The 26,073-nt window shown below is 39.0% G+C and overlaps 1 protein-coding gene across 4 annotated transcripts in view; it reads right to left on the bottom strand.

Annotated features, from left to right (window-relative positions):
* Nucleotides 1-3,941: 3,941 nt before the first annotated feature.
* The window catches only part of col4a3 (collagen, type IV, alpha 3), a 119,732-nt gene continuing 97,600 nt past the window's right edge, over nucleotides 3,942-26,073 (bottom strand). For 3 of the 4 annotated variants that reach the window (XM_072701760.1, XM_072701761.1, XM_072701762.1), the window contains 4 exons: nucleotides 23,310-23,487; nucleotides 10,454-10,568; nucleotides 7,759-7,931; nucleotides 3,942-4,793 (listed from right to left, as the gene is read on the bottom strand). In XM_072701760.1, coding sequence (XP_072557861.1) covers nucleotides 4,715-4,793; nucleotides 7,759-7,931; nucleotides 10,454-10,568; nucleotides 23,310-23,487 — 545 coding nt within the window. In that variant the 3' untranslated portion in view covers nucleotides 3,942-4,714. Of the gene's footprint in view, nucleotides 4,794-7,758; nucleotides 7,932-10,453; nucleotides 10,569-23,309; nucleotides 23,488-26,073 lie in introns of those variants that run through there. The other variant, XR_011983387.1, reaches the window with a different exon arrangement.

Raw genomic sequence — 26,073 nt, 5'->3', positions numbered from 1 at the left:
AACGCTCCTGCCACATTCGAGAGACTGATGGAGAGGGTTCTGGGGGATATTCCAAGGACAAGGTGCATAATCTACTTGGACGATCTGCTGGTGGACTTTAACAGCGCTCTAGCGAATTGGCGTTGCTAAATTGCCCTTAGGTGTGCATGTGTGAGTGAATGGTGTGCGAGTGTGCCCTGCGATGGGCTGGCCCCCCGTCCAGGGTTGTTCCCTGCCTCGTGCCCGTTGCTTCCGGGATAGGCTCTGGACCCCCTGCGACCCAGTAGGATAAGCGAGTTGGACAGTGGATGGATGGATGGATGGATGGCAACCTTTTCTGCTATCGGGCAAAGAACAGGGATGGGCAATATGACCAAAATATAATTTTTACTTCACAGCAAGTTTTAAAACCACATCAAAAACTAACTGAATTTCTTTTTTTTTTGCAGGTTGTACAATACTTTTTAAGCATAGCAGCTTTTATATTTATTTAATGTAAAGTTTGCTTCTATATACAGTTTGTTAAAATTAGAAAGTTCATAAAAAAAAGTATTATTATTTTTTTTTTTTGAAGAATAAATCTAAAAGCTGAAGAGTTGTGCATCATGCATCAGTGTCATAACAAATGCACACAATCACTACATTAAAGTGATGGTGACAGACAGTGATTAACCTTCTTTTGTCTGTACATCAATCATTTGCATAGATGGGGGAACATAATCACAATTCGGAAATGTTGCATGGCATGGAAATGGCATTTTTATTAAGCACCATGTTTGTAAAATGCTTAAAATTTACGAAATGAGCCTGCATAGCAGAAATATTAAATAAAGTAATGGTCCATGTTTCATACATTCGTTAATTAAAAGAAAATGTTTAATGAATTTAAAAAAATACAATTTAGTGTTACACAGATTAATGTTTTTTTTTTTTCTAAAATCACAAGTTACAAATTGAAATACTGCATTTAACGGGATTATTTGATTATTTTGGTGTGGAGAACAATTACCGAGTTGCCCCGGCGATTTACAGAATTATATAATGAGGCACATTGTCGGCATTCCACTCTGTCACGGAGTGTGCGCACAAAAAAAAAAAAAACTTTACCTGGCAACGTGCAAGTGTAAATATGAATCTCCTTTCGCGCTTTAAACAGCAAAGTGCAACCGAACCAAGTACATCACACTATATTATTCATTCATTCATTCATTCATTCATGCTTCTTTATCCACCCCAATGTTCCAATAATTCCTGCTGCCCCACTAAACACTGCAAGGATTTATTTGCTCTAAATGACCTAGGCCTATGTAAACGATTTTGAAAAGTTTAATTGATTCACACTTTATATCATCGCTGCCTAAGATATATAAAGTTCTGTCATATCACCCCGCCCTAACATGCAGTAATGTTTTAAATACATTTCACTAGCTAGTTGATAGATTAAAAAAAAAACTGTCAAAACTGATTGGCTAACAGGCAGCTTACGCTATTTTCCTCCTACACGTGTCGGTGCTTTTTTATTCTTTCATGTTTACTGAAGGCAAATCTGAATGATGCACCATTTTAACTTTAATCAACACGGAATTGATCATGATGACACCCTTACCTTAATGCAGAAAACTGAGAAAAGTCGCTGATCCAATGCTGACTCTGCTGCAGGCAGCTCACGTGTATGAGTGTTAAGGTTGGGGGAGGGGAGTGTCTGAACTAAATCAGCACCCAGATAAAGAGGTTGATTGGCACAAAGTATTTTATGTATTTTGAAAATACAAAATACTCATCTTTTAAATGTATTTAAATACAAATTACATTAGATTTTCCCCAAAGGCTTTACAATACAAAATACAAAATACTATTTTGTATTTCAAATACGTATTTTAAATACATTTATCTAAAATACTGCCCATCCCTGAGCATGTGGTTGTCTGTGTACCCTTCTGTCCTGTGTTTGAATCCTGCCTCCTGTTTTTGTATGTTGCTCCTTAGTGTTTCTAGTTATTGTATTTGGTGATTTTGTATTTGGTTTTGTTCCTTGTGCCCCTGCTTGTCTTTACCTTTTTGTAATTCCCTAGTGTTGGTTTATGTTTCCTTGGTTAGTTCTTAGTTTCCCTGTTTTTTAGTTCCTTTGAGTTTATTAGTTTCACCTGTGCCCTGTTTCCCTGGTCTTTGTTAATTAGTCTCACCTGTCCTGTGTCAGTCTCGTTACCCCTTTAGTATTTTAGTTCCTGCTTCTGTTTAGTTCCTCAGTGAGATTTACACAGATGGATCAAAAGATCCTGAATCTGAAAGGACTGGATCTGCAATTGTTATAGGTAACCAGGGAAGTGAAGAAAGCAAACGAACATCAAATGAACTGAGTGTGTATACAGTCAAACTATATGCCATCATGATGGCATTAGAATGGGTTGGAAAGGAAGAAAAAATAAGTAAAATCTTGATTGGAAGTGATTCGTGGTCTGCACTGTACAGTCTCAGATCAGGGGTGTCCAATAGCCGTCAGGATCTGGTGTATGCAATATTGCTACAAGGAAAGGAAAAGGTAAAGAGATTCAACTTATTTGGACACCAGCTCACATAGGTATTTTGGGAAACGAGAGGGTGGATAAGCTAGCCAAGCAAGCAACTAAAAAAGATAAAATTGAAGTATATATAAAAATGTCAAAAGCTGAAGGGAAAAGTATAGTTTGGAAAGAAGCTGTGAGAGAAAGGCAACAGCAGTGGGATAGGGAAACTAAAGGGAGACATTTATATGGCATTCAAAATAAAGTTGGAACGAAAAGGAACTGGGGAGGGCCTAGAAGATAGGAAACGGTAATGACAAGATTGAGAATTTGACACAGTAACCTGAATAGTACATTACACATTATAGGAAAGCATCCTACTGGTTTTTGTGAGGTTTGTCAGACACCTGAAACCATAGAACATGTACTTATAAATTGCAGAAGATATGAAGAACAAAGGAGGAAAATGATGGAAGAATTAAGAAAAGGTGGATTGGGTGGAACAGGGATAAAAGATGTATTGAAAAGTGGGCAAGGCAAGAAAAGCATTCGTAATGCCGCCGCCGCGATGCCCGAGTCCTGCCCAGGGGAAGTCTCCACCGCTACCGCCGCCGCGATGCCCGAGTCCTGCCCAGGGGAAGTCTCCGCGGCTACCGCCGCCGCGATGCCCGAGCCCTGCCCAGGGAAAGTCGCCGCCTCTGCTCTGCCCCGCCCACCCGCGCCCGGCCAACAGGGGGCCGCCGCCTCTGCTCTGCCCCGCCCACCTGCGTCCGGCCCACAGGGAGCCGCCTCTGCCGCGATGCCCCGCCCGCCTGCGCCCGGCCCACAGGGGGCAGTCGCCTCTGCTCTGTCCCGGCCGCCCCGGTTAGATCTGTATTCTGTTTACCTTCCCAGTTTTTGTTATTTGTGATATTAAGTCTTTTATTACCCCCTTTAGTTTTTGACCCTTGTGGTCCTTTTGGTTTTGTGTTTGTTGTGTTTTCTGTTTATTTAATAAACCCCGTTTTTTGTTCCTGGAAGCCGCCAGTGGGCCATCCGCCCCTTTTTGTGACGGATGCCTCGCGCCCGTGCTCGAGCTGCCCGCATTCATGACAGACATACTTTCGTAAGGTTGATCTGAACCACTCTTAGCTATCACTTATCGATGCTGTCAACTCGTACTGCTAGAGGACCCCACTGTTTGGGCTGCATGCCTCTGAAATCAGCAGTTCTACCTAGTTAGATCTCAAGCTGTTAACCAAAATGTACTCAAAATTTGATGAATGAAAGATTTTCTTGCTAATAAAGGTACTCAAATCGTGAACATATGGTAAATTTATTTGTTAGCAAAGAACAGTGTATTTTTGTAAATGTTAAAAGTAACATGCAAATGTAGAAAATATCATGTGCAAAAACTTTTGACTAGTAGTGTAATTTCCTTTTCAATGATATTTTCCAAAATATCAGCTGAAAATTCATTCATTTGTTTGTTGTTTATTTATTTATTGTTTGTTTGTTTATTGAGGGGGGTGCCCCCCCTATTTTTGACATCCCTGCAATAGACATACTTCTCTACTGAGGGAAAGTCATACTATATCACAACTTTGGTTCATGATTTTAATGAGTTGACACTGCAGGAACATTCAGATACAAGTCCAATGTATTTTTCCTCAAAAACACCCTGGAATAGTTATTAGTCATTGTAGCACACTGGACATTCTCTTATAAGGCAGTAATGCAACATTTCTTTTGGAAATTGTGCCATTGCTTGTCCCAGTATCAATGACATACACACATATTGGTGAACACAGATGTTTTATAGAACAAACAAAAATTAAATGGTGTCAAAATAGATTTGAGGAGGTGGGTTCCTGAAGTTAGATGATTCAATTTGTTAATTTTGTACTTTATTTTTAGTTTCTCAGTTCTGATTAATGTAATATTCTGAAGCAGTCCTGCTGTGTTATATTTATAAAGAACACCTCTTTCTCTCATGCCACAGTCAAGCAGTTGATGCATGAAAGCAATAATTGAGTCAACAGTGTCAACCAATCTGGCACCATCCCTATGGAGGGTGCGTAGATACATCACATTTAAGAAGCTATCCCTAGGCAAACTCTTAGGGACAGTTTGAAGAACAGATGTAGAACAATAAACAACTTGAATAAAGTATATCTTTCAAGTCTTAGTAATACGCTAAGAGACACTTATCAGAGAACGCACCCTAGTATTGCCATAAGTACAGCTTATTACAGTTATTGCTTCATACAAACTCGACAACGGCTGATGAGGCTTCCTGGAACGTCTGATTTTATCGTCCGGCCTGCTGGCTTCCTGTAAAATAAGCAACATTAGACTTAACTGTTAAGTCAATTTAAGGACAATGTCCAAAAATCTCCTAAAACTACACTACCTATCTGTAATAAGTAATGTAACATATAGAAGCACACAATTTAGTTAATTATTCTGTATTATACAGCAGGGAATGACTCTAGGGTCAGAGGATGTCTTTCATTTTTCATTCCAAAGATTTATAGAAAAATAAATGTAATTTTCTATTCCACAGATTTATATATAAAGGAATTTATTTTTTTATTCCAAAGATTTATTTTTCATAGTTTTTTATTCCAAAGAATTTTTTTAGTTATTTTTTTATTCATCTGTATGTAAACGAGTTGGGCAGCCCTAACCCATTTTCTAAAGTACCATTGGCCAGGGGAGCTTTGCTGATCTGGGCTCCATTACCTTGACCTTGCTTGGATCACTGTCCAATTCGTCAGATTGCTAAGCCATTTATATGTATGGGGTTCCATTCGTGCCAAAAACATGTTGACATGCATATGGAGTTCCCATTTGTGCTAAAAATATGTCAATAGCTCATTGTCCTTGTTGACTGAACATGTAACAAAACATGTGTCTGTGTCTATTCAGTTTTGAACTGTACTTCAGCTGTGACAAATCTATTCTGATAATGAGATTGTCTCTGTTGATTGCACATCTTACAAAACAGTTCAACTTTAAATTGCACTTTGTAGTTTTAGTCCTCCCTATCGTGTTACATGTTTAAATTGCATAATGATGGATAAGAAACAAAAAAACACAGACAAAAATCACAGGAAAACATGGATAATGATGCAGTCAAATGACAAGGAGAATGACATCAAAATGACATGCAGGACAGCAGTCAGACAACACATCAAAACGACATATAAAACGACACAGCCAAACAATACGGAGGATGACACATCATGTGCTAAGATGACAAAGTACCGTTTAAAGTTGAAATGACAGGCAAATGTATTGTTACATATTCAGTAGACATAGACAGTGTGCATATCGACATATTTTTGGCATAAATTGAACCCCATACATACGGGGTTTAGCAATCTGATGATATGGAAAGTCATGTAGTGTGAACTTAGCATTACTAACATGAACGCCAGTTAGCATTTCTTCTCATCCAAGCAAGGCCAAAGTAATGGAATGCAGATCAGATCAGATTCCAGAAATCGTTATCTGTGGGTGTGGTACCTTCAGATTGGAAGCATGCTAATAATAACACCCATATTCAAAAAAGGGGATAGAAGTAATCCAGCAAACTATAGGCCAATCAGTTTAACTAGCATTGCTGGAAAAATAATGGAAGCTATAATCCAAGTGAAAATGGTAGATTACCTGGATGCAAATAACATTCTGAGGGATAGCCAACATGGATTTAGGAGAGGTAGATCCTGTTTAACGAATCTACTTGAGTTCTTTGAGGAAGCTACAAGTGAAATTGATCACAAAAAGGCCTACGATGTGATCTACTTAGATTTCCAGAAGGCCTTTGATGTTGTCCCCCACAAACGGCTCTTGCTAAAGCTCAAAGCTGCAGGGGTTTTAGGAACTGTGGCAGCTTGGATCGAAAACTGACAGGAAGGAGCGAGTAGTCATTAGAGGCACAATGTCACAGTGGGCCTGCGTTCATAGTGTGGTACCGCAAGGTTCAATTTTAGGACCACTATTGTTGCTAATTTACATTAATGATATTGACACCAATACATACAGTAAACTGGTTAAATTTGCAGACGACACCAAGGTGGGTGGTGTAGCAGACACTGATCTAGCAGCAGAGAGGCTACAACGGGATCTGGATTTAATCAGTGACTGGGCTGATACTTGGCAGATGAACTTTAACACAGATAAATGTAAGGTAATCCATGCAGGGAGCAGAAATATAAAGTACAGATATTTTATGGGTTCCACTGAAATAAAGGTAGCTGATTACGAGAAAGATCTCGGTGTGTATGTTGATGCTTCCATGTCCCACTCTCATCAGTGTGGGGAAGCAATAAAAAAGGCCAATAGAATGTTGGGTTATATCTCTAGGTGTGTGGAGTTTAAGTCAAGGGAGGTGATGTTGCATTTATATAATTCCTTGGTAAGACCCCACCTAGAATATTGTGTGCAGGTTTGGTCACCATACCTTAAGAAGGACATTGCTGCCTTAGAAAAGGTGCAACGGAGGGCTACGAGAATGATTCCTCGTCTTAGAGGAATGTCTTATGAGGAGAGGTTAGCTGAGCTGAATCTGTTTAGCCTTGAGCAAAGGAGACTAAGGGGGGACATGATCCAGGTCTATAAGATTCTAAAGGGTCTGGATGCTGTTCAGCCAAATGGCTATTTCAATATTAGTTTAAATACCGGAACTCGTGGCCATAAGTGGAAATTAGTGGGAGAACATTTTAAAACAAATTTGAGGAAGCACTTCTTTACACAGCGTGTAGTTAGAGTATGGAATAGTCTTCCTGCTAGTGTAGCGGAACCTAAAACTCTGGGTTCCTTTGAATCAGAGCTAGATAAGATTTTAACAACTCTGAGCTATTAGTTAAGTTCTCCCCAAACGAGTTTGATGGGCCGAATGGGCTCCTCTCGTTTGTAAATTTCTTATGTTCTTATGTTCAAAGTCCCCCTAGCCAGTAGTGCTTTAGAAAAGGGTTAGGACTGCCCAACTCATTTACATACAGATGGATAAAAAAATCTTTGAAATAAAAAAAGCAATTCAAAAAAATCTTTGGAATAAATAAAATACATTTGTTTTTCTATAAACCTCGATTGATTTATTTATTTATGATTATGTGTCATGTTTCGTCCTCTATACAGATATCTTTAAGATATTAGACTCACTGGTTGTCAACAGTTACCATGGAGCAGTTCCCAGTTTGACAGACAGGTGACAGACAAGCAGTATGCAGAATGGATCAGGATTTTGCAGACTGCTAGGTAAGCGGTGGAAAGAGCACTTCAAATAGCTTACTGGAACATGCTGTCAGAGTTAAGCGCAGCCAGCCAATAGCTGTAGGAATCACTGTAGTAGTTACAGGTGCCGCGGCCATGGCATTCGATAAAGGGGACTTTATAGAATTTTTCCAGGCAGGAACCAGGAGATTGCAGAGGCTGGCCTGAGCCCTCAGAGCCGGATCCCGTTTGCTGTAGAAATAAATGAGTGGCCTGACGTCAATATTACCTTTACACCATTTACAATCAACACATGTAAACTGTTATACTATAAAAAATGTATTTTTTATACATTTTTTATACTCAGAAGGTCTTGGGCAGTGAAAGAAAATGTTTAAAAGTATTTATCTGGGTAGTAATTATATATTAGTTTAACACTGAAATATATACAAAGGAACATATATCCACCCACCCATCCATCTATCTGCCAATTATCGACGTCCAGGTTCTGGGGACAGCAGCCTAAGCAAGGATACCCAGACCTCTCTCTCCCCAGCCAGCTCCTCTGGGGGGAGACTTGGGTGCTCCCAGGACAGCCAAGAGATATAATCTCTCCAGCATGTACTGGCTCTGCCCTAGGGTCTCCTCCCGGTTGGACATGCTCAAAGCACCCCCTAGGGAGGCATCTAGGAGGCATCCTAGATAGATGTCCACACCACCTCAACTAGCACCTTTTGATGCGGATAAGCAGCGGCTCTACTTTGAGCTCCTCCCAATATCTTCTTGGATGGCTAGATGTACACTGCTTTCTTCCCCCAAACCTTTCCTCAGGAGTACCCCAGCCATTCCATGTACAGTGGTACCTCAGAAATCGAACTTAATCCGTTCAGAACTCCGGATCGAATCCTAAAAAGTTCGAGTTCGGATAGAATTTTCCCCATAAGAAATAATGGAAAACCAATTAATTGGTTCCCGGCACCAAAAAATTACACCTAAATATGTTTTTTTTTAGCATTTAAACACAAAATGTACCGGATAAAACAAGAAGAGCATATACTGTACTAAACACATCCAAGCACATGTAGCAAAACAGTAATTTGTAAAGTAAGAAAATAAATGTATCCAAACAATGTGTAAGGTTAAAAAAAAAAAAAAAGTGTCCTGCCCCAATCGTCTGCTGCTTCCGTGTGCCAGCTGTTTCTGGTTGTTGTCATTAGTCCTCTGTATTTCGTTCGTGTTTCAGTTTGTTTCCCCAGTCCGGTCATTGTATTGTCCGTCTGCGTTTTGCCTGCCTTACCTGTAATTAAACCCCGTATTCCCCGATACCCTGACGACTGCGCCTTTGTCTCCGTTCCGTCCCCGCTCGGCACGATAATATTATTATAATTAAATGTATTAATGGTTTATTATTAATATTAAAATAATGAATAAGAAATCTTTATTTTTAAATGTATTTTATTATAATAATTACTGTTACTATCATTGTCTAAATGTATTTTTACTGTGTAAATATATGTATTCAGCTAGTGTAAACATGCACGATGCTATCACAACGAATGTGAGGCTGAGACTGAAGCATTACCCTTTGTTTCCGCTGAGAGACATGCTGCGTGACGCATTTCCCCGCACGTACAAGTTATCTTTGGTCGGCGTTCACGGTTTGACTTCTGAGACTCAGATCGAGCTCTAGATAATTTTTTTTCGAACTGGTTGGTTCGACTTTTAATAAATTTGAGTTCTAATAAGTTAGAGAACTGAGGTACCACTGTATTAGTTAATTTCACCACCAGCTCACTTCATTAAGTTAATTAGTTAAATAATAAGATGCACTAATCAGGCAATCATAGTGTGCTAGTGGTCAAGTCAACAAATATACATTGATGTGTTGAATGGTGGCTGCAAATATTGGTGTAGGATCACACAAACAAACACACACACACACACTCACAAGGCGATTGAGATTCCAAGGCAAAGGAAGGCCAACATTCCAAGTTTTATGGCTCAGACATCTGGAAACTTAGGAACAATCTGGGCCTTGGCTCAAAGGGTCTGAGCTTAGAGCAAACTGGTACCCCTAGTCTTGGGGTGATGCACTCAGCGACTGATGAGGGTGAAACAAAGAGTGCTGTTTTATGTTAAGTGTAATGTCTGCCATGTGTTAGTTGTAGTGTTAGAAATAAATGCATGCCTTTTATGCTTTTTACATCTCTGGCTGAGAGATCTCTGCCTCATAATGAAATCACTGGTGCGAACTGCCCTAAGCTTTTAAAAGTTCCAAACTTTTCCTAAAGTACCACGAGACTCTCTCTACGGCCGTACATCCCTGGTGAGAGTTATGTTTGCGGGACAAATGTTCTAACACAGGTTAAGTAGTAATATTGTAAATAATGAATTTCATCGTATCCTGGAACTAAATCTTCCAGGAACCGACTGATTGGGACTTCCATAATATTGTTTATTGGAGAAACACACTATTCAAGCATATTCATCAACTTATATTAATAATTAATTAATTGATGATTAATTTCCCTACATAGTGGTGGAGACAAATTATTTGAGCTAATTTTTTCTACACTGGGGTGATTTTAGGACAGGTTCTGATATGGCTAAGTTGACACTTTTAAAGGCATAATATCACTGCTTTACAACAAAATTTTAAACAATTTTGTTTGATTACATAGGAATTTTGCATAGAATTGTACATTGACCTTTTGTTCACAATATTAATTCTTACCAGCATAAGAATGCTTTATACTTACAGCATTTATACTTACCACAATGTAGGAAAAGCCAGTCCAAAGAGACACCCATTCTTCTGGACAATCTGGGATCTCAGTAGATTGACTATGAAATGCAATAGTATTTGCACTGCCTTCACATACTGTACACCTATAAAAAATACCAGCAACACCACTTCAGTTTAATTCCCTGCAAGAGATGCTGACAGTTACAACTACATTGTATAATCGTATTAATTTGTTATTTTTTTCAATTCTGAAAGTGTACATCTTTTCAGATACAGGCAGGATTTTGCCACATAGGGGGTTACATTCTGTTTATCAAAATGATCTTTTGCATACAGCTTTTATAAAGTGTATATAAGCTGAATGAACACATGACAGTAATTGTATACTTTTAGATTTATCATATAATTTCAAAGGAATGTACACAGTATCAAATTTCTGAGATTTATAGGAGTTACCTACTGCCACCTTTTCTGTTGCTGAATATTTTCTACAGCAAGCACTAATTTTTAAAAAGGTGTTAGGAAACCATGATGTACACAGTAAGCAATGCATTAGCTGTAATTAAATAACATAAATTGCATTGGCATTAATAATTCTTGACCATGGGCTCAATTTTCTCATCAGTTAAAAATGTGCTGAAAAAGTTATGTGCTATTGAGTTACACATATTTTCCCCTCACCGTGCATATTAATTACCTCAATTGTTTTGCTTTGCAACTGATTAACTACCCTAGAGGTAAAATCAACATTTTAGACGAGGGGCAATTTTATCCAGAAAGGGCCGCTGTGTGTGGGTTTTTGCTGCAACTCTGTAATTAAATAACTAATTAGAGGACTGATTGGCTGAAGAGTTCTCACACCTCACAGCTGACCTAAAGCTTATCCCCAAAACGCAAATATACACTGGCCCTTTGTGGATAAGACTGCTTACCAATAAGAACATAAGAACATAAGAACTATACAAACGAGAGGAGGCCATTCGGCCCATCGAGCTCGCTTGGGGAGAACTTAACTAATAGCTCAGAGTTGTTAAAATCTTATCTAGCTCTGATTTAAAGGAACCCAAGGATTCAGCTTGCACTACGTTATCAGGAAGACTATTCCATACTCTGACTACACGCTGTGTAAAGAAGTGCTTCCTTAAATCCAGTTTGAAATGTTCTCCCGCTAATTTCCACCTATGGCCACGAGTTCTTGTATTTGAACTAATGCTGAAGTAACTATTCGGTTGAACAGCATCCAAACCTGTTAGAATCTTATAGACCTGGATCATGTCCCCCCTCAGTCTCCTTTGCTTGAGGCTGAACAGATTTAGCTCAAATAACCTTTCCTCGTATGACATTCCTCTAAGACCAGGAATCATTCTTGTGGCCCTACGCTGCACCTTTTCTAAGGCCGCTATGTCCTTTTTAAGATATGGTGACCAAACCTGTACACAATATTCTAGGTGAGGTCTCACCAAGGAATTGTATAATCTTAGCATTACCTCCCTTGACTTAAACTCCACACACCTGGAGATGTACCCCAACATCCTATTGGCCTTTTTTATTGCTTCCCCACACTGGCGAGAATGAGACATGGAAGCATCAACATACACACCAAGGTCTTTCTCATAATCAGCTACCTTTATTTCAGTAGGTCCCATAAAATACCTGTACTTTATATTTCTGCTCCCTACATGGAGTACCTTACATTTGTCTATGTTAAATTTCATCTGCCAGGTGTCAGCCCAGTCACTAATTAAATTAAGATCCCGCTGTAGCTGCTGAGCCGCTAGTTCAGTATCTGCTACACCACCCACCTTGGTGTCATCTGCAAATTTCACCAGTTTACTGTATATATTGGTGTCTATATCATTTATGTAAATTAGGAACAAAAGTGGTCCTAAAATTGAACCCTGCGGTACCCCACTATGAACGCAGGCCCACTGTGACATCGAGCCTCTTATAACTACTCGCTGCTTCCTATCCGTTAACCAGTTATCAATCCAAGTCGCTACAGTTCCTAAAATACCTGTCGCTTTGAGTTTAAGTGAGAGCCTCTTGTGGGGAACAACATCAAAAGCCTTTTGGAAATCTAAATAGATGACATCATAGGCCTTCTTATCATCAACTTCCTGAGTAGCTTCCTCAAAAAACTCCAACAGATTTGTTAAACAGGATCTACCTCTCCTAAATCCATGCTGGCTATCCCTCAAAATGTTATTTGAGTCCAGGTAATCTACCATTTTCTCTTTGATTATAGCCTCCATAACTTTACCAGTTATACAAGTTAGACTGATTGGCCTATAGTTTGACAAATTACTTCTATCCCCTTTTTTGAAAATGGGCGTTATGTTGGCATGCTTCCAATCAGAAGGTACCACACCTTCAGATAAGGATTTTTGAAACAGTAATGTTAAGGGTCGGCAAATAATATCCCTCATCTCTTTTAACACTATAGGTAAGATGCCATCAGGGCCCTGTGATTTATTTATTTTGAGCTTAGCTAGGCTTTGCAAAACATCAGCTTCAGTTATATATATATTAGTTATAGACGATGTTGAATTAGTAATAAGAACTGGTAAGTTACTAGTGTCCTCGACAGTGAATACCCGTGCAAAACTATCATTGAACTCATTTACTATGTCAATGTCGTTTTCAATTATAAGACCCTTACTATCCTGCAGATTAGTAATTTCAGCTTTTAGAGCTCTTTTAGAGTTAAAATACTGGAAGAAACTTTTAACGTCATCCTTAGCCTCCAATGCGATCTTCCTTTCGACATTCCTTTTAGCTCGTCTAATGTCATTTTTTAATTCAGCCTGTAGATTTAGATACTCTTGCTTTATTATGTCATCATCAGTTATTTTCCATCTCTGGAACAAAGCCCTTTTCCTCCTTACTTTATACTTTATGTCCCTATTAAACCACCTAGGTTGCAATTTCCTAGATTTATTCTTGCTAGAAACAGGTATGAAGTCCTCTTGTACTTGCAATAATGTGCTTTTAAAAAATTCCCATGCCTCTTCAACAGTTTTGTTATTTAACTCCATCCAGTTCACGGTTTCTAGTTTTAATCTCATACAATTGAAGTTAGCCTTCCTAACATTATATATTTTTGATTTGGACTTTGCTCTTCGGGCACTAAACTTAACCTCAAATTTAACCATGTTATGATCGCTACTGTCAAGTGGTTCTAAAACATCTAATTTACCAATCCTGTCCTGGTTATTAGACAAAACAAGATCAAGAATGGCATCTCCCCTGGTAGGGGTGTTAACAAACTGAGTAAAAAAACAATCCTGTACTAATTCCACCATCTCAAGTTCATTTTCAGAAGAGCCAGCAACAATGTCCCACTGTATCCCCGGTAGATTAAAATCACCCATAACTACCACATCATTTTTATTGCTCATAATCCTAATATCACTGTATAACAATCTGCTTTCCTCAGCAGCTACATTGGGTGCTCTGTAACAAACACCGACAATTAGGCTATTTGAGTTTTTAGCATCTAATTTTACCCATATAGCTTCCGTACTTTTACTTATATCAGTAAGCTCCCTTGCCTGCAAGATTTCCTTTACATATACTGCAACACCACCTCCCTTCTTACCTATACGGTCTTTACGGAACAATGTGTAACCATCCATATTATATTCTTGTCCATCCTTATCACTCAACCACGTTTCAGTTATTGCTATAATATCATAAGAGTCCAATGAGATAAGAGCCTCTAAATCATGAATTTTATTCCTAATACTCCTGGCGTTTAAATACAGACAACAAAGGGTAGGCTTATTACAGTGCCTACTTATAATATGATTTTTTTGGGCTTTCCGTTTCCCCCTAATGTTTTAGGCACTGAAGTTGTTTAATGTGAAAACTAACTTTAAAAATTACAACCCGAATTCTGGAAAATCCAGAATTCAGGTCCATGATTACTAACGAGAATGTCAAATTTGGACTCATCTGACCATAGAATACTTTCCCACTTTGAAACAGTCCATTTCAAATTAGTCTTGGCCCACAGGACACAATGGCGCTTCTGGACCATGTTAAGATATGGCTTCCTTTTGGTATGATAGAGCTTTAGTTGGCATCTGTAGATGGCACGTCGGATTGTGTTTACTGACAGTGGTTTCTGGAAGTATTCCTGGGCCCATTTAGTAATGTAATTGACACAATTATGCCGATGAGTGATGCAGTGTCGTCTGAGGGCCCGAAGACCATGGGCATCCAATAAAGGTCTTTGGCCTTGTCCCTTACGCACAGAGATATCTCCAGTTTCTCTCAATCTTTTGATGATGTTATGCACTGTAGGTGATATCAATTAACTTTATTAGTTGCTAGATGTTCTCCCAGCTGAATCTTTTTAAACTTTCCTGCTTTTTCAGCCATTTGTTGCCCCCGTGCCAACTTTCTTGGGACCTGTAGCAGGCATCAAATTTGAAATGAGCTCATTTAGTGGATAAATGTGTACAATTTCCCAGTTTAAACATCTGTTGTTATCTATGTTCTGTTGTGAATAAAATATTGGCTCATGTGATTTAACTCTTTTAGTTTTCATTTTATTCAAATTTAAAGAACGTCCCAACTTTTCCAGGATTCCGGTTGTAGAGTAAAATATATTATTTTATATTATATTATGACAGTACTGTATGTGTCAGTATTTAAAGTAAATTAACGAAGATGAGAATCAAATATTGGACATATTTGTGACATTGTGTAATGGCAACTGTCCAGCCTGCAACAGACTTATGCATCGCAGGATGAATTGCATCTGCGCCCTACGTGTTATTCATAAACATGCAATTAATTCAAACAAGTATGGTACGAGAAAAAATCACCCGCGATGACATCGGCGTTCCCCTCACCCGATAAAAGTGTGTCCCCAATCATCGCAGCAACTAGTTGCTCAAAGGGTATGAGACCGGGAATTCCGCTACCTCCGCCTGTGCTGTTAAGACTCTTAAGGTGAGCGGCCGCTCGTTTTTCCCGCCGTCGATTTTAATGTCCTACCACTTCTTTTTAATTTCGGCCACCGTGCAAATTTCGGAACCAACACTTTAAACTGACTCCGCCACGCTGTGCCACTCCATAAACTTTCGTTTATTGCTGATGCCACTTATACCACCAAATAATATCACTTTTCTTTTCTCGATTTCTGTTAACATGACCTCCACTTCGCACTCGCTGAAATACTTCTTTTTCCCTCGTGGTTTATCCATTGTTGTTTAAGAACAACATAGAACAAAGCGGACGTTTATATAGATTTACATATGCAAATATACATAATTATGGGTGGGTCGGGGGGTAGCTGTGGGCTCGTTCACGTACGTAAAATATCACGCTCATTCGGATTTATAAAGGGAATGTGCGTAGATCTGTGCGTACGCACAGTTTTATGCATCTGGATTTTTTCTTGCTTACGCACATTCCTAGTTTTGTCCGTACGCCATGTTTTAGTGTGAATTCTACGCACGTCGTTATACATGAGGCCCCAGGTGTCCATATAGTGTATTTTGTCATAGGGTTGATTACATCTGCCCCTAGTAACTGAATTTAATTCCAATAAGTAACCAGTATCATATTTAACTTCAATGCAGTGTTGTATTACTATACATTATATGATCAGAATTGCAGGAATAATATAATACTACATTGTATTATAACTGCACATACATATTACATTTTATTATATTCTAATATTGTATGTATAATATCATATAACACTACATATTTATAACAAACCATATTTCATGAAAATCGATTCAGAATTGAGAGAGTTAGTTGATTTTGTAGAAACACCAAAATATGGGTATGTCGCATGTATTGTACCCTTACGTGCATTCTACCACTGACTTTTAATCGAAATGCTCTTCTAATTGCATTTTCCACTATTTGCTCTGGAGGGATGTATTAAGTCAGGGGGCCCTACATGGCCAAACAATCTTGCAGTATTCAGAAAGTTGAACATGTAACATTCAAAATGCTTGTGAATAATTATATAATTGTCTAAGAAATATATAACACAATTGTACATAGAAATATATTAGTATATACATGTATCACAATTAAGCTACATTGAAGCAACACCTGTTGAGTAACATCTACAGCAGTGTTTCTCAATCCAGTGCTTGGGGACACCCAGACAGTCCACATTTTTGCTCCCTCCCAGCTTTCACCCATTCAAGAGCACAAAATACCTGGTACAGGTGAGCTGGGAGTTAGGAGGGAGCAAAAATGTGGACTGTCTAGGGCAGCGGTTCCCAAACTAGGGTACGCGTACCCTCTGGGGTACGCAAGAGGCTGTAGGGGGTACGCGAGGGAGCGGGGGGAATCACGAATTCGAACAACGAGACAGTCAGTAATTCTCGCAACAGCGGAGTCGGTGACCTCCAAAAAAGTCGTAAAACACAAAATACAGTCGTGTTTATGTCATATGTTTTTGTGCTTATTAAATTTAAGTGTTTCCAAAGATTAATCCCACAACAGTAATAAAATAAATGTCTTGCTTTAACATAAATACTAAAAGAATAGATCGCTTTAATCGCTATTACAGTTGGGTATGGGCACGCGGTCTTATTTAGAAAACATACAAAAAGAGACGCATATAATGTTTAATCATTCGTTAATTTGTATTTGTCTGGTCCAGGAGGTTAATTTTGGGGATCGTTAAAGTGATAGATCACCTATCTTGATTAAGCCTGATTCGGTTCGTTATATATATTATTAAAAAGTAAATATTAAGTAAGAATGAGAATATGAACAACCATGGGAATTATTTTTACAGTGAAAACAATTGGTATTAATTATATTGTATGTTCTTGAGTAATCGATAAAATCAGTAGGTATATGCAAGACATCAATCTGTAATAGTGGAAAATATGTCCAGTTGATATGTCCAGTATGATCTAGGTCTGTGTGGTCAGACACTGTGCAATAAACAGAATTTTTAGGAACATGGCAAATGTTCACATTGTAGCATGGAAGTAGGTTCACTGTCACAACGCTGACCGGGGAAGCAGAGGGGAGGAGACATAGGATCGGGGAAATGCGGGGTTTAATGAGCAAAAGGAACACACACTAGCAGTAAAGCAGAATTACAATACAATGACAGGACTGAAAGTCCTGCGTATTTTTCTATTCTGAAATTCTGCCATGGCATGCACCAGTATGATGCTGGTGCAACTTTCCCAGGACCCTAGTCAAAAATATCTGCCACTCTGGTCGCGGAAAACAAGCGCTAACGGAAATATATGAAAAACACGGGAGCGGTAGAAGATTTTTTGAAATTTGACGGGAATGGGACGGTACGGGAATGGCATCCCACGCAGTGTTGTTTTCGTCAACGATGACGATGACGATGACGAAATCATTTAGTTGACGCCACTTTTTTTCATGACGATAACGAGACGGTGACGAGATAAACACTGCTCTTTGATGACTAAAACATGATGAGACTTGTGTGAGTTTTCGTTGACGAGACGAGAATGGACGAAAATGTTAGTGGGTGGTCTGTCAGACGTTTAAAATGCATGACATTTCTGCTTATTGTGCGTGTCAATTAAAACCTAAAAAGTATCTGTTGCTGCATTCTATCCTTGTTTGGTCACGCCCATCACCTGGCATGCAGCGCACAACGTGCTCAACACGTCACACTGTTGTCACTCATCACAGACAATGGACCACAATGGCGGCAGTTTCAACACAGGGGCTTGGTGGTCGCAAACGTAGAGACGACATATGGGTGTATTTTAAATATAACCCAGCAGATAATAAAACAGAGTGTATTGTGAAGGAAGACGGTGACAAATGTGGCCACAAAGTAGGCGGAAAAAATACGACCAACCTTAAGCGGCACCTGAAGGCTCACCACAAGGATATTTTTTCGAAGGTAAGTTACAAGTGCTGTTAACATATCGTATAGCCTACGTAACGTTACAATGTTACTCGACAATCGGCTCGTGATAAATTTCATAGTAAGCTTATAAATTAGTAAGTTTTCCACATACTCCTGCCGCAAATGGGCTGCTAACTTCAGGCTAAAGTTAGCTTTTGTTACGCTAACGTCAGTTCATTGTGTGTGTGTTACATGTTTAGCCATGTTTACATTCAGTGACGGTGTGGTCATCTCTTTGTGTGTCTATGTTCTGTCAGCGTGTAACTTGATATGTTAAACAGGTTGAATTATTGTTATACGAAGAGTCTGCTAGCTTCAGTCTAAAAGCCACAATTGCTGAAGTAGAATGTTTTTGTTTTTGGCTTTTTTGGAGTAATGAACATTGATTCCACTGTTACCACTTTATCTGTGTGTAATGCACAATCATTAGATCAGAAAGTATTTGCAGTTGGGTGGAAACCTTATATGTCTAAAACCATTCCTTTATTATTGTAATTATTGGTGAAAATATCTGATCTGCAAGCTCACAATGTGTTGAACTTATAGATCTGCTGCTATTTTCACAACTTATGTGTGACACTGCCCAGCAGCAATCTCCAATACTTATTGACCTAAATTAATTTGTTAAAAGACTATACTTCTTTTTTCTTTTTTTTGACTAAAACTAGACTAAAACCTTTTTGAGTTTTTGTCGACTAAAACTGGACTAAAACTATCACATATAGAAGTGACTAAAATTTGACTAAAACTAATAAGCATTTTAGTCCAAAAGACTAAGACTAAGACTAAATCTAAGATGGTTGTCAAAAACAACACTGATCCCACGGGACTGAACGGGATGGGAATGGGTTTTGAAAATTTGGCGGTTAAATTGGATGGGAATGGAAACCCTCCAACGCGAATGGGATGGGACGGTAACCAAAAACCTTTTCCGTGCCCATCCCTACTGTGAAATTCTCCCACCGGATAGCAACAATCTATTACTAAAATATATTAATAAATTCATTTGGTGGTGAGAAATAATCGACTGTTCAGTATTTATTTTTATGCATGCGGTATTGCAATCTATTTATAGACACTAATTAAGAGTCGTTGGTAGCAGGGGGTACGCGGCTGAGGCTGACATGTCTCAAGGGGTACGTGGCTGGAAAAAGTTTGGGAACCACTGGTCTAGGGGATCCCAAGGACTGGGTTGAGAAACACAGATCTATAGCAGACGGATCAATTAGGCTAAAAGCCTCATGGATATATTGGTGGAGTTTCAACGTGACATAAGTACAACAGTTTAAACACTGGAATGACACAAATATATTAATATGCATCTAATCTATCAAAAATGTAAACTCACAAATGCAAAAAAACTAAACTGATCTTACAAACATAAAGATATAGAGCAGGGGTCCCCAAACTACGGCCCGCAGGCCAATTGTGGCCCGCCCCCACATTTGGACCGGTCCTCTGAACATTGCCAGAGACATATTTTGTAATTTTAAAATGTAATTTTAAATATACTTGTCTGTATTTGATAATAAAGGTTGGCTTTCAAACTAAAATTTCCCTTAGTTATTAACGTAGCCTAATTAATTTTAAAAATCACATACCAACAGAATGGTACGTTCGACGTAACGTGCCTTTGTGAACAAACAGGTGATGCGCGAGCTCAAAGAGAAGACAAAATGGCAAAACGGTTGGGAAGTGTGTTCTGTTGATTCAGAATGCAGGGTATTTAATGAAAAGTAGACAAGTGACTATTTTTTTGTTCAGTGCAAAGTGGCAGTTTGTCTCATCTGTCAAGAAACAGTAGGCTATCTGTGTTCAAAGAATACAATCCGCGCCGAACCTATGAAACCCGCCATAGAGAAAAGTATGCAAGCTTGCAAGACCAACTGAGAGCAGACAAAGTGTCGAAGCTAAAAATTGTACTATCAGCTCAGCAGATTATGTTTTTATGCCAAACCCAGTTGAACCAGTCATCCGTTCGAGCTAGCTTTAAGGTAGCTAAACTGATTGCAAGCAGCGGTAGAGCATTCAGTGACGGTGAGTTCGTCAAGAAATGTATGAATGCTGTTGTGGAGGAGGTGTGCCCCGATAAAAAAGACATCTTAAATGCGGTGAGTCTGTACGCAAGAACAATCACCAGACGAATTGAAGAAAAGGGGGATAATGTATATGCCCGGCTGCAGGAGAAAGTTAAAGAATTTGAATTTTTGCATTAGCATTGGATGAGAGCAATGACGTGCAGGACACGGCACAGCTGCTAATTTTTCTTCGCGGAGTTAGCTCAAGCTTTGAAGTGTGTGAGGGGGCAAAACTGTCCCAGAACTGATCGACGCAGAATGGAAATGGGACTTTTTACCTTTTTAACAGATGTGACAGAAATGTTGAACGGCCTCAACTTGCAGCTCCAAGGCAAGGGGAAACTAATATGTGACATGTATTCACATATAAAAGCATTTGAGGTGAAACTAGCACTGCTTGCAGGACAAGTGCAAAAGCAAGACTTCACTCATCTCCCTGTTACCCAAAGTCTCTCAGCTGAGAAACCAGCGACCCCATTCCCATCTGAAAAATCCGTGGAAGCGCTGGAAATGCTGAAGGCGGAGTTTGACGTGCGATTCCATGAGCTACATGTCAACGCTAAAGAAATCCGCCTTTTCCAGAACCCCTTCGCTGCCGACATTGATGAAGCCTTGCCTTCTTATCAGTTTGAGTTGGCTGAGTTACAGAACTGTGATGTTCTGAGAGACGCATTTCAGCCCAACGGTCTCATTGAATTCTATGCTGCCCTCCCTAACGAGACATACCCAAACATCAAAAGGCATGCAATGAAGATGTCCACACTTTTTGGCAGCACATATATCTGTGAGCAAATCTTTTCATGCATGAAACTGATGAAAACTCCGATGAGATCAAGACTCACTGACATCTGCATCAGTCTTTGAGGCTGGCTGTGACAGGACTGGAACCTGACATTGGACATCTCACCAGCCAGAAGCAAGCCCACAGTTCACACTAATTAATATGCATAAGTTAATTATTTGATTTTGAATAGCACTGAAAAGTAATGACCATTTGTCTGTATGGTGCATAACAAAATAATAAACTTTTCTAGCATTAGGAGGCATAATAAATACTCTGGAGGGATCTGACAAAAAATTCGCCAAACCGTTTAAATAACTCTGCGAGTTGTTGTCATATACACATTTAAAAAGCAACCTCAGAAACCTTGGATGGTCTACTTTTCAAATATATATAGGTAGAAACTAAATATATTTTTACAGCTTCGTGATATGAATAGAAAGAACAAGAGTGACTGACTTAAGCGTCTGCGTCTCGAAGCAACTCTGATCGCCTGCCCATTTGCAAATTGCCATATTCGCATGATAATAACATGAAAATCCAACAGTTGGTATTGGGTAAAGAAATATATGAATATGCCCATTGTGACTTAAATAAACAAGAGCACATGTCTGGGTACCAGTGGGTAGTGTTTACACTGATTGGGTACAATATGGCACACGGATACGTTTCTGCCGCTGAAGCTTTGCGCCAGTATTGCCAGTCAGCTGCGAATCTCCGGTCTGTGTTGCTGGGTAAGTGGGCTAAGCCTGTGTGTCTATAATCACAAGGTCGTCGATTCAAACCCGCGTTTGAATACGTGGTAATGCTGCTATTTAGAACGTGAATACTACACGCCCCCGATGCAGGTCAAACAAAGAAAGGTGACATGGTTTACATTTTTGCCTATTTAACCTAATTTTAAAAACTTTAATACTTCCGACAATGGAAGTTTTGAAAAGATTTAGTCAGTGTTTTTTCATGATTCTACATAATGATTTCAGCGAGATATAAACTGAAATAAACGAGAAAGATATGTGGTCGACGATGCCCTCATCCCCAGAGGGTTAACCTTCTGGAGTCTGAGGCCTCTCAGCCACCTTTGGGGTAGTCTGACATGCCTTGACATTTTCAAATATTTCACCTATCTGAAAAACATTTATCCCAGAGTGTTACATGTGCTTTTATTCAGTAATCTGAGACCACTTAGAATGTTATTATTCTATTTTTTGTTAAAATCAACTTTAAACATATACTTTTCAAAAATTTCAGACATGCTGAGAAACTGTAAAAAATCACATTATAAACATTTCTAGCCAAGACTTTTGAGGTCTGAAGCTTATAGACACAGGGTTTGGCTACACATAGGTGAAAGAGACATTCTGAAATTTTATGTGGTTTGATTACTAAAGTGTTAGCACTTTAGAGTGACACTCTTTTTCTCAAAGTCAGTGGCCTGCACAATGAATATTGATGAAATAGGTGTCCCCACACCTGTAGTAGTTTGCATACTGTCAATGGCCCATCAGTCTGGAATGTCACTCCACCCCACACCCATCACTTTGGAAAGGCAGTTTGAAACGCAAGAAAAGTAGCAACAATCAAATCCTTTTTACAGTTTATTAGTAGATATAATGAAAAATGAAAAAATGTGAGCAGTCGCCATAGAAAGCGATAAATATGATGCAGTGCCTATGCAGAGTTAATGGAAATAAAATCATTCACTATTATTAAAATCATAATAAAATCTCCACAATAATACTAGTAGTCACTCGTGTAATTTTCTGCTATAAACCAACCCGGTCCCCCATTAAAGTAGGAAAAAATTATGTGGCCCTCGCAGAAAAAAGTTTGGGGACCCCTGATATAGAGGATACTGGAAGAAAAATGGATTTTCCTTAAAAGTGATTGTTTTCATAGTACTTGTGAATTAAATAAATCTTAACTTTTACAGGTTAGTTGAAGAAATTTTGTAACTTATTGAGGTACCCTGATTGTGTATTTGCTTTTCTCTAGCAAAATACAAAGTAAATCAACAGGAAACTAAAAACCATGTAATACAAATACATTTTTAATAAATTTTCATTTATCTGTAATACAAACTAGTACCCAAGAGATGTCACTGAAATCTCGATAAACAAAGACAACAGTGGTTTACCTGCTTATGTATGGCCTTAGAAGATGCGCAGAGATGAGCATCATATTGTCAGGCATTGCTTCATCTGTGGACAGCCAATAGGAGAAGTCGTTGCGAGAAGCATAGTGACAAATGCTGTTAGGGCTGCAAAATAGAAAGGGCATAGTGGAGAACTGGGGGAGGCAGCTTCCAAGTGCACCTGAGGAGACAATACAGGTGAAAATTAGGGACTTGGGTCTGAGGAATAAGATAAGGACTTGGATCTATAAGATAATGGAACTGGACATGTTGAAATCTGTGATGGGAATTTAGACAGTCAACTTTAAACTATCTGCAGATATGTGGAGTTATCTTTTTCTAAACAAAACTACCTTCATATCTAAGGATATTGGAGCGTGTCCTATTTTATAAAACTGACATATAAATAGAAGAAATAAACAGCTTGAATAGCTAAGACATTTGTTAGGACAGAATGTTATTGCATCTTGTTTCTTGTTCGTTCTTCCCATAAAAACAGACACACAATTAAACAATCTAAGATTGAATTATTTCTCCAACAGATATAGAAAATAGATTATATCCCTGTGTAACCTAAGACAAATCAGGATTTAGCATAGTGGACAGAGGAATCCCCCTTCTGTATTGTTCTGTCCTTGAGGTTATGGTCTGCATTGAGCAGCTTCTTGAGGAAACCCCAAAGCATCACAAGGCATCACTCACTCAGCACTACCATTAGGGGTGGGTTGTTTTAAATGTATCAAAACTGTTTTGAAGAGTAGAAATTGCTATCTCTGCCTGTATGGCTATTCTGTTTAAAAATACAGAGATACTGATTTTGAGCCATACTGCCCAATCCTACACACCATATGGGGGAGACATTCTGTTTCCAAAGGTAAGATCTATGTTTTTCCGTTAGCTGACTGTAACTATGTTTACATACGATAACCCAATTACGGTGTTTACATGTTTTTTTAATGACCCGATTGTGGAGCTGATCTTGAAAATGCAGTAATCGAGTCATCACAACACCTTAATCAGCTTATCACCTGTAAATATACAATGCTGCCTGAAAGTATGTGAACCCCTTGAGCAGTTTAGATGTTTCTGTTGTTTTACCGTGATTTTATTATTTCATCATCACCAGTTTTATGTATGAAATGTCAGATATATGTTTATCAATTGCGTGTACTTGTTTAGCGGGACTTGTTTAAGTAGCCCAAAAACTACATGAAACATGGAATTAGTGTGTGTGCAAAAGTAAGTGAACCACTGCACTGGTTAAGTCAAGCAGGTAACAGACTCAGACTTTGGGTGCTTAATTAATCATTTAAGCAGACCAATGAAATGAGACATCATTGGGAAAGGGTTTAGTCTGCACTAATTAAAAGAGAGAGGAAACCAACCAAACCACTGTGGTCCCATACAAATCAACAATGCCAAGAGCAAAGGAGATATCCGAGGACATGAAGAAGAGGGTAGTGACAGCCCATCAGTCTGGGGAGGGCTATAAGACCATCTCCAAAAGATTCCAGCTCCATCAATCCACTGTAAGACAGATAATTTACAAATGGAGGGCCTTCAACATGACAGCAACTTTGCCTAGAAGTGGACGCCCATCAAAAATATCATGCATGCATCTACAATCAGACAAAAATTGAATAGCCATGACATTCATGGGAGGGTTGCTAGAAGGAAGCCTCTGCTCTCAAAAAAGAACAAAGCTGCTCGTTTCAACTTTGCCAGAGAGCACTTGGACAAACCAGAGGCCTTCTGGAAGTCCATTCTCTGGACAGACGAGTCCAAAATAGAATTATTTGGTCACAATAAAAACCAACATGTTTGGAGAAAAGCCAACACGGCATATGAAGAAAAGAACCTCCTCCCAACAGTGAAGTATGGTGGTGGAAATGTGAAGGTCTGGGGCTGCTTTTCTGCTTCTGGACCTGGACGACTCCATATTATTCAAGGAACCATGAATTCTTCGGCATATCAACAAATTCTTGACCAGAATCTCCTGCCATCAGTCAGGGAGTTGAAGCTGGGACAAAAATGGATTATGCAACAATACAATGACCCAAAGCATTCCAGCAAAACTACAATGGAATGGCTTCAGAGAAAGAGGATTCGCACTCTGGATTGGCTTAGTCAAAGTCCGGACCTTAACCCAATTGAAATGTTGTGGCGAGACCTGAAGAAGTTGGTACATGCCAGGTGTCCCTCCAACCTCTCTCAACTGGCTGAGTTCTGCAAGGAGGAGTGGGCAAAAATCCCCATAAGCAGATGTGAGAAACTGGTTAGTGGTTACCAAAGACGTTTAGTTGAAGTAATGGCTGCAAAAGGAGGAGCCACAAGCTACTCCAAGTACAAGTACTTCACATACTTTTGCACATGTTAAATTTTCAGTTTTTCTGAAATAAACCACCTTTGTTGAATTAAATAATGAAAATATATCTCTTTTTGTGTGTGTGTCCATTATTTGGAAGGTGTGCTTTACAAATTGGGATTTGGATGTATGTGTAATAAATTTATTTTAATGTTTTTTTACAAAAACAGTGACCATGTCTGGAGGGTTCAAAAACTTTGAGGGTTCAACGAGACTTTGTTATAATACCTTATCATAGGGTTCTTTTGGACTTCAACGCTCACGTGGGCAATGACAGTGTGACCTGGAGGGGGGGGGGATTGGGAGGAAGGGCCTCCCTGATCTGAACCCGAGTGGTGTTCTGTTATTGGACTTCTGTGCAATGCATGGTTTGTCCATAAGGAACACCATGTTCGAGCATAA

Source organism: Paramormyrops kingsleyae, chromosome 17 (genome assembly GCF_048594095.1).
Source record: "Paramormyrops kingsleyae isolate MSU_618 chromosome 17, PKINGS_0.4, whole genome shotgun sequence".
In the NCBI taxonomy this organism is placed as follows: Eukaryota; Metazoa; Chordata; class Actinopteri; order Osteoglossiformes; family Mormyridae; genus Paramormyrops; species Paramormyrops kingsleyae.
Note: the sequence above shows the minus strand (reverse complement) of the source record. Positions and strands in the feature narration are given on the sequence as shown.